At 41.5% G+C, this 9,130-nt stretch overlaps 2 protein-coding genes across 7 annotated transcripts in view; one reads left to right on the forward strand and one right to left on the reverse strand.

The window, feature by feature from the left end:
• The window catches only part of smtnb (smoothelin b), a 44,056-nt gene extending 40,936 nt beyond the window's left edge, over positions 1-3,120 (forward strand). For 4 of the 6 annotated variants that reach the window (XM_031856238.1, XM_031856240.1, XM_031856241.1 and 1 more), the window contains one exon: positions 1,469-3,120. In XM_031856238.1, coding sequence (XP_031712098.1) covers positions 1,469-1,637 — 169 coding nt within the window. In that variant the 3' untranslated portion in view covers positions 1,638-3,120. Of the gene's footprint in view, positions 1-277; positions 456-1,468 lie in introns of all 6 variants that reach the window. The other 2 variants (XM_031856239.1, XM_031856242.1) reach the window with 1 other exon arrangement.
• On the reverse strand, positions 2,575-5,940 carry selenom (selenoprotein M). Its single transcript, XM_031856244.1, has 5 exons — positions 5,709-5,940; positions 5,014-5,049; positions 4,823-4,857; positions 4,625-4,703; positions 2,575-4,016 (listed from the first exon to the last, which is right to left on the reverse strand). Exons 1-5 carry the CDS (start codon positions 5,802-5,804, stop codon positions 3,786-3,788), a joined length of 477 nt encoding a protein of 158 aa, XP_031712104.1. The 5' UTR covers positions 5,805-5,940; the 3' UTR covers positions 2,575-3,785.
• Positions 5,941-9,130: the final 3,190 nt, after the last annotated feature.

Consider the following 9,130-nt stretch of genomic DNA (forward strand, 5'->3'; position numbering starts at 1 on the left):
AGAATGTAATGTTATTGTTTCTTTTTGTGTCATTTCTCTCTCCCTCTGTCTTTTCACCCTGAATCTTTTTTGTTTGGCTGCTCACGACTTTATGTTTTTCTTCCCTCCTCCTTCCTCTCTTTCCCACACTTTGTCCTCTGTCTCTGTCCTGTTCTCTCTCTCTTTCTTATCTGTATTCCCCCCCTTCTCCTCCTCTTCTTTTTTTTCTATCCGTTTGGGTCTGCCTTTCCTTCCTGTCCTCGCCCCCCCCCCCCCCCCCTGCTGGGTGCGGGCACAGGAAACTAGTGGACTGTCCCCAGCTGTTGGATGTGGACGACATGGTGAAGATGCGCGAGCCGGATTGGAAGTGTGTGTATACGTACCTGCAGGAGTTCTACAGGGGTCTGGTGACGAAGGGCCTGGTTAAAACCAAAAACTCCTCCTAGAGTCGCACCCCACCTTAAACTGAACCCATGGTGAGAGAGGGGGCAAACCTGCGAAGGAACCTCACTTTGGTTCTGAGCGATGGGATGGAGGGGGTGTGTATGAGTGTGTGTGTGTGTGAATAACTGGATGTTTTAAGCAGCTGTTAGGATTTAAATCAAACATGATGGTTCAGAAAACTCCTTTATTGGCCACTTTGGATATTTGATCCTTCATGTTAATCTGAAGCTACCGAGGTCCAAAGTACCAAACATGGTGTGCGTGTGTGTTTCAGTGTGTCCATGTGTGCATTTCTGCATAGTCAGGCTATGGCCCAGGCAGAGAGCCAGGACCATCTGCAGCTCCACACTTTAAAAGGAACTCCTGTATCACACTGTTTCAAACAGACTACTTAAGAAACAAAGCAGAGAACGGAAAGGCCGGGTTGCCCACTGACGTTTTATCAAGTGTGAATTTACTGTTGTTTGTGCTTGTAAAGCCTTTTAAAGATACTGTAATATAGTACAGGATGATCCCATGTCTACAGTTCCTTAAATAACGAAACCAAATTCATGTTGTTGACATTTATTTTCTCATCCGAGAGATTTCCCCTCGTGCTGTTCCCCTTACTCCACACTTTGTTTAATTCCAACGTCTCAGAGGGTTCACAGTACGTGTAGATATGATGCCACCCTGTGGTCGCTCCCTGCATCGCTCACATGTGAGGTCTTTGTTCCTAAAAGTGTTTATTGAAACACCCTGCACTACTGGAGTTTATATATAGAGAGCTTATAAAGGGATTGCTACACAGTGCGTGAGAGAAAACAGAGACAAAAAAGGATTAAAAAAAAAAAAAGACAAAGAAGGACCTGAGTTTGTCAGTGCTGAGGTGTGTGTGTGTGTGCGTGTGTGTTTGGTTATTGATCTTGACGAAAGCACCTGATTGATGATTAAATATGAATAATCATGAACATCAGAAGAGAATATCCTCCATCTCTGGTCCTCGACCGTCCTGTCTGTTCATCCTCTTTCTCACACGTACCGTCTGTTGTATGCTGTTCCTCAGGACCTACGCCAACTGCATGCCTTTACTGGAAGTGGAGGACATGATGATCATGGGTAATAAACCCGACTCCAAATGCGTCTTCACCTACGTGCAGTCTCTGGTCAACCACCTGCGCAGATATGAGATGTCCATGGGTCGGCCCTGTGACCTTCTGACCTGTGCCCAGTGAGTGTGATGCCAAGACGTGGCGTCACCCGGCCCCTCCCCCTTCCTTCACAGGCCCCGAAGCCCCCCCCCCAGCTCCATCTTTACCTGATGACCGCCTCCACTCTGACAGGCTGCGTCACAGAGTTGCTCATCTCTGATGGACAAGATGGGGATTGTGTGTGTGTGTGTCAGTGTGTCAGTGTGTCATTTTGCTTCTGATCTTTGTTGACAGTGGTGATGTGTATTCATTATTTCATTAACATAAAATCCACCTCTCTCCAGCACGAGAGCGCCAAAGTTTTTATAAGACTACCTATTTAAAATTTTACATTGTTTTTGTATTTAGCTTTGTACAAGGTAATATTTAACATGCAGTAGTCGTGTCACTACGCTAGTGTACTAAAAAAACACTGCAAGAGAGAAAAGAGAAATATTTTTAGAGTATTTCCCCTTTGAACTTATTTATACCTGCATTTTCCCTGCTACACGTTTGTACTTTACCGTCATTGCTGTTGGTAATTCCACAGAAGAGGAAACGTATACCCAACCAAATGCTGCAGTATTTGGTTTTCATTTCGGTACTTTTGAACTTTTACCAAATTTTGGCTGCTTGAAGTATTTGAATTAAGTTATTACTATTCTCATGTTGATGTAAAGAATTTTCATATCACTATTTAATACATGATCATAGAGATGTTCTTTCTTCATTGTTCAATTGTTTTGAATAAGCTCACCTTTCTTGCAGTCAAACACGCTCTTCATTCAGGCAGAAAGAAAACAAGAGTGGGTTGTAGCCTGACATCATATAGCTGACTTTTATCATTACGTGATGCTTCTTAGTGCTTGACTGACGGCATATGTGCAAAAGAAAAGTGTGTACAGCAGTGCTGCCATCATCCAGCAGCACCGCTGACAAGCCCTGCCCAACACACTAACACACAGCTCTTTTAGAGGCCTCTTCATTTATGCCAGTAGATTATTTTTGAAATATCATATTTTTTATTTTGTTAGTGTGTACCTTTTTGCTTTTAAAGGTTTTCTTTAAAGTGTGTGAATAAGCTCAAGATATCACCTTGTTTTGTGAAACTAATTATGGTCACTTTTTGGACAAGTTAAAGGGCCTGATGAAAGCCGGCTTTCTGTTTCTACGTGAGTAATCATGACTGAACATAACTGCCAATTGTATATTTTACAACATGAAGCTAATGAAAATTTTGAAATTGCGATTTTTATTCCGCTTGTAAGATTAAGATTCCTCTGAGAAGATGTTGAAAATCTGACGGTTTCAGAGCTGAATGAGCGGGATGAAACTTATTTCGTTAAGCTCTGTTTAAGTAGATTTAGAGAAATTATTTGAGGATTATTCCAACGCTGCCAACTGAAAAAAAACATACCTTCCACAGAGCAGTGAGTGCTGTAAATAAGAGCTTAAACACATTATAATTTCATGTTTCTGTGCACCACAGTTAAATGTGAATTGAAATTAAACCAATTTGTGAAATGAATGCGTTTGTTTTGATAATTGCTCTTAATTGTCTCATAACCCGCAAGATTATTCCTATCGAGTGTTCAACATGCTTTCATTCATACTCAATAGAACTGCCATATCTTTATCTCAACACAGCAAGGACAGGCGATGAGATGATTTTTTTTTTTAAATATTTTATTATTTTCCTCCGCTTGAACCCTCTTGTGTGCATCAGTCAAACCCACCAGAACATGTAGCATCAGCCTCAGGCCAGTCAGGCAGTTTTCAGCCTGAGGCTTCATTCAGTTTCACAGTAGGTAGGAAGCAATCAGACACACAAGGGGACCTCAAGTGAGGCAAAGACTCTGAAGACAGTTGACACACGACGGGACAAAGAACATACACACTTCCAGTCTTTGTGTCGAGAGTAGAAAAGCACTCAAAAGCAGCCCGTTGGGTTATAATTGCTGCTAAATTAAGAACAAACATCAAGAACAAAATGTGCAAATTCAGACTGTGGACCTTTCAAAGGCCTTTTGCCAATGCTGAGATAGTGCCCTTGCCCAAAGGCGAATCCATGATCTGCTGGTCTTATTTTGAAATGACAAGCATTTATGTCAACTACATTAACCAGCTGGTCATGGAGCAGCTATGGGGCTTAGTGGCACTGTGAGATTCTTACTTTTTCACCACTCTGACGGGTTATAGGTCAGTATGCTTGGCTTCTGCTTTGGGCTCCGAGGAGGCGTTGTCTGTGGCAAGGGAGGCAATTGGGGATTTGTAGGGCGGCTCGTCTTTAAACGGGCTGTCTTTGGCAGGAGAGAAGCGGAACTCCTCCGGCACCTCGGCCTCAGGGTCGGTCTTCTTGTAGAAGCCCAGCTCGCCCAGCAGCTCGTTGATCTCAGAGCGACTCATGTCAGACAGGGCGATCCGCTGTGGAGGGAAGACACGTGTTAAATTATAGCTCCAGTTTAAATGTAGTTTTCCGTCAGTAGCTGTTGATGCTGCAGTGACCTGTAACTGGACATCAGGTGCCCCAACACATGAATTCACCTTAATGTTAATGCGGTTTTGTGTCCCCTGGATGTGTTACTTAGCAACAGTTTGATAGGAAATTTGCCATAACAGCTTTAAAAGGTGAGGTCAGTCGGTTTACGGCTGGTGTAAATTCTGCCCCCAAGTGGCCAAACATAAAAGATCAATACAGCTATAAATTATACCTTTGTCTTAATTTCACTTTTGGAAAGTGAAATTAAGCAACATTTTTGAAGGAAAAAAGCTGTTTTAAATGTATGCTTAAAGCCCCTGTGTGTAGGATATTAGAATAGACTATAATAATTGGTGCAGAAAGACCCCATCCCCCCACTTCCAAAGAGAATGAATGGGCTGAAACAAACACATTGACTGATTGACATCATAATTGTCACATTATATTGTATTATAGATGCTATAATCACATTTAAAGTGTACATATAGAAGCTTTAATATATTTCCAAACAAGTACAATGCAAATATAAATACGCTGCAACACAAAGACTTACATCCAGCTCTTCATAATAGTGGTTCAGGAGGACAAGCTCAGGGTCGGCCCCAGGAATGTGCTTCATCACCAGGTTATGGCTGAGGGAGTGATGGTCAAGGATTGGCACAGAGAGAACAGACTGCACTTTTTGCAGTGTGCAATTTATAAACAGACATACAAGAACAAGTAACAGCAGTGCACGTGAGCCAAAGGATACTAAAGAGGAATGTCCTGGACCACAAAGGCTTTGACCTGCAGACAGAAGGTGGGGGGTTAATGTTTTTTCACTCAGAGATGGTTTCGGTGACGGATCTGTGGGGGATTAGTTGAAACTCTAGATGTGAAACGCAAAATGTTTCTCAGTGAGCAAACCCTTCTGTACCTGTTGATTACATGAGGGAAACTTACCTCACTGAGCCTGTTCAGCTGTCATCCTCCACAGGACTGGAAGGAGAAAGAACATCAAATTCAGGAAATGGTTAGAAGCAGCTCTCATACTTTGGAACCGAGTTCGTTTCCTTGTTCAAGTCTCTTCTCTGGTGTTCTGGTGTCATTGCAGCGTTGCTTTGAGGGGCTCAGATTCAGATGGGCTGCTGGGATGGCTGCCTCGCCCATTTTTGTAAAAAAGAATTTGAATAGCAGCATGTGTGACTAACCCAACAATAGCTTCGGTGATGGCAGGGTGGTGACTTGGTGACACCCTGGGGGAACATGGTTTCCCACAGTAAGAGGTGTTGAGTTACACTAACTTTCTGCAGGATTCAGACCTTCAGCTACACGCCCTCAGTCTGTTCTCAACTACCCTAAGTAATTGATATCATTTTAATCGTTATTACATAAAACAATGTGTTGTCTACAAAGCCCGTGTGCTTAATTGGGTTGTAACCTACACAGCTCCGCTTGTCATATTCCCCCGGTAGAATCACTCACGCATGCGCCCATTCACGGACATTTGAGTAATAAAACGCATCTAATCACACATTTAACCAAATCTAACTCAGAAGATGAACTCACAGCCTCGGCCCACCGTCACTGTAAACACATGTATTTAGCCTAACCCTCGTATGAAGAGCGGCATCATGAACGCTACCGTGTTACTGTACCTCCACTCTCGCTTTCGCCATTCCGTCCAGTTTCTTCAGATCCACATCGTGAGCCGAGGCGCAGTGAAGCAAACCGGCCAGCACGATCAGCCACATTGTTTCTCCTGGTTCGGGTCGCGGACCAGGACTCGCTCTGCTCCAGGACCAGTACCTGCAGATGTCTGTGGGTAAGTAACGCAACTCAGACGAGAGATGATGTGTAGCTATGTCACGTCCGGACCTCTTGCCACGTCAAGAGAGAGGAGAGGAGAGGGGAGGGGAGGGGAGGGGGGGGAGCACGCTCATTGGTTATCTGCGAGATCTCCATTAAAATACAGTTAATCCCATAGATTTGATATGCAGTCTATGATTAATCCTCGCAAATGTAAGAGATTACCTAAAAAAAACAACATACACAGGCTGAAATATTATCAATTTATTTTCTTTCTTTATTTTAAGACCGTGAAAGCAGAGGATGGCAGGTGGGCTGAAATTGAAGTAAAGATATTATACAAACAGCCCCTACATATAGGGGTTTATGTGGTAAACTGCTCTTGAGGGTAATGAGAGACTCGAGAGAACTCTTTACAAAGTGAATCATGTGTTCCTACATTTAGGAAGAGTTACCTGTCATGATAATAAACAACCTGTCGTGAAATGTGATATTTACATGTTAAGTGATTTTATCAATAGAAGCAGATCAATTTAACATATTTGTTTGGCCTGAGCTGAGTTGAAGTACATTTGTCAAAAAGATGATGTTTGTGTGTGTGTCTTTAACAACAATGCAATTGTTGACTGTTGCTCAGGTAAGACATTCATGATCAGATCCAGATTTATATTATGTCAATATTATGTCAAACACATAGTGGTTGAACACTTTAGCGTAATGCAACACCACAAGCTTATGAATCACCACAAAATTGAACTAATGACACAGTTTCAATAAAAACTGTATATTATAGGATTTACAGAGGCCGTGTTTAATGATGGGCTTCTGGATTGTATTATATTGAACAGTGTGGACAAGTATGTCTATTATTTTTCAGATTTTCCAAATGTTACTCCATGAGACAGAATTTTAGCCGTCATAAGTCGAAGATTTCAAAAGCATTTCAGGAAACCACAGATGTGAATTTGGTTTGATGAGTTGCAAATGAACATTAATTAGAGCAAAACTGAAGGGATATAATGAGGAAAGCAGCAAAGAATAACCATAACTACAGGTTATTACACACACACTGACCTAAATACTGCACAAAAACCTGTGATGTCTTTCAGTGTGATTCATTACAGAAGAGAAAGACACACAAGCAGCACAAATAGGCCCGTGAAAGGAAAAAAAAAGATTTCTATAACTCAAGATTTTAGTATTCAGCTTACTTCTAGTTACTGGGACAAACGATGTTCTTCTTTATTATGTACTATACTCACATATCTCCCATACATCCCTGACTGTCTTGAGATATCACAAAATAAAAAGCAAAAACCATAAACTATAGATACGGTCAATGTTACATCACTGTTGAGTAGATAAGCTATAAGTTATTTTCCATATGAGGATATATGGGTTAATGGGTACATGTGCCGTAAGCTTTCAACACATTTAGCAGTTTTTAGTTTACTTCTCATACCTCCAGTAGCTTCAGGCGACCATCTTCACCACATTTACTGTACTGCACAGCTTTTCCCAACACGCTTTGGCCTTAAAGGGCACAAAGCACACACACACACACACACACACACACACACACACACACACACACACACACATATAGTGTGTGTGTACAGTTTTTCACTCATTCATTTTATAAAGGCCACAGGCATTTAAGAGGTCATGGAGACTGATGAGGTTGCCACAGCAACATCTCATATTTGGCTCAGGGTAGATGTGTTTTGGCTTCCCAGAAGTAAACTGATGTCAGAATACAAAGGTTTTAATGTATATACTGTATATGAAAGTAGACGCAGCAATTAAATTGTTATTTAGACATTTTAATGTGTCGTAAATATAATAATATTTTGGGTTATACATAATCAGCTGTTAAACCTTTCTGATGAAGGGTGAAACAAACTAAGCTGCTGATTTACTATATTTATTATAATTAAATTAAGGTGGTGAAAAGTGCAAATGAAGGTACAACGTATGAATGAAAGTGCAGAGTATAACATATGCTCCGAATTACAAGCTGATAGTGACTCCATTACTTTGTAAAACTGTTTCAGTCTCGATACTGGTACCTGGGCTTTGGGTATCGGCCAATACCGAGTATTAATAAGCTGTATGCCTGGGATCATTCTTTTATGTGTAAGGCAACATCAGGCTTGATTTAAAGATTGCTTTCCTAAGTTTGGAAAACAAAATGTAACTATAAAAATCCATAGATATAAATGTCCTGAATTGTTATTTATTAAAATGTTATTAAATTTAGCTATTTGAGTCAGTATCGCACCGACATGCGATATCAGTATTGGTATCGGTGCATCTCTAACAAAAAGTTCCATGTGTAATGTTACAAATGTTTCACATTAAAAGCATGGAAATACATAATATGATGATAAAAACCATAATAACAATGTGGCCTTGTCTAGTAGAGGGACACTGTGTTGACATGTAGTTTACAGAAGATAAAGGCGCATTAGCATATAGAGCTCAAACAGAGTGCCTTAACAGTCAGGACGACTCTGATCTGGAACATGTTTCGAGAAAGAACTCTTTAAAAATATGGTTTTAAGAAAGTGTTGGCTTAAATCATGTCTTCATTTGATGAGGACAGGGTTCAGTGGGGGCTTAGTGAAGGCCCAAAGCAAATGATTGGGCTCTCCTGACAAACTTGTTAACAGTATAAAGCAAAGACAACCTCAAGCAACTATCCTTTATCCATGACCCAACGTGATGCTCAGGCTCTTAGATCTAAGGGGGGCATCACAACTTATATCCACCAACAAAAATACTCTCAGTCGGAGGGTTTCTGATAAAAAGCCAAAACAAAGGGACAATTTAAAGATTAAGCTAAGAAGCAGGTGCTTCTATTTAATTAGAAGCTCCTGCTCGGCATTAAGCCACGCACTTCTCCATACATACCACTAGGGTACAGTGGGGGTTCATCATAGACTTTGACTACATAGAATGGCTATTCAAATTCACACTGCATATAGCTAAAAGGCAATTTGGCATGCGCCCACACATAGGCTTCGCGGGCTGTCGGTGTTATGTAAACTAATGTCGAGTCGGTGCACGAGCAAACGGAAGCTCGCAAACGGAAGTCATGTTTGCGTAATTGCCATGATATTTCCTGTCTACATGCTGTAGTTCTTTGAGCTTCACACAGCCGGACGCTCACGGTAATCATCAACCGAAAACCGGGAGGCACGAGCTGCTCGTTTACGGAAGCGCGCACTCTCTCTCTCCCTCTCTCTCCCTCTCTCTCTCTCTCTCTCTC

This window comes from Anarrhichthys ocellatus, unplaced genomic scaffold, assembly GCF_004355925.1.
Source record: "Anarrhichthys ocellatus isolate YVR2014 unplaced genomic scaffold, GSC_Weel_1.0 scaffold17, whole genome shotgun sequence".
In the NCBI taxonomy this organism is placed as follows: Eukaryota; Metazoa; Chordata; class Actinopteri; order Perciformes; family Anarhichadidae; genus Anarrhichthys; species Anarrhichthys ocellatus.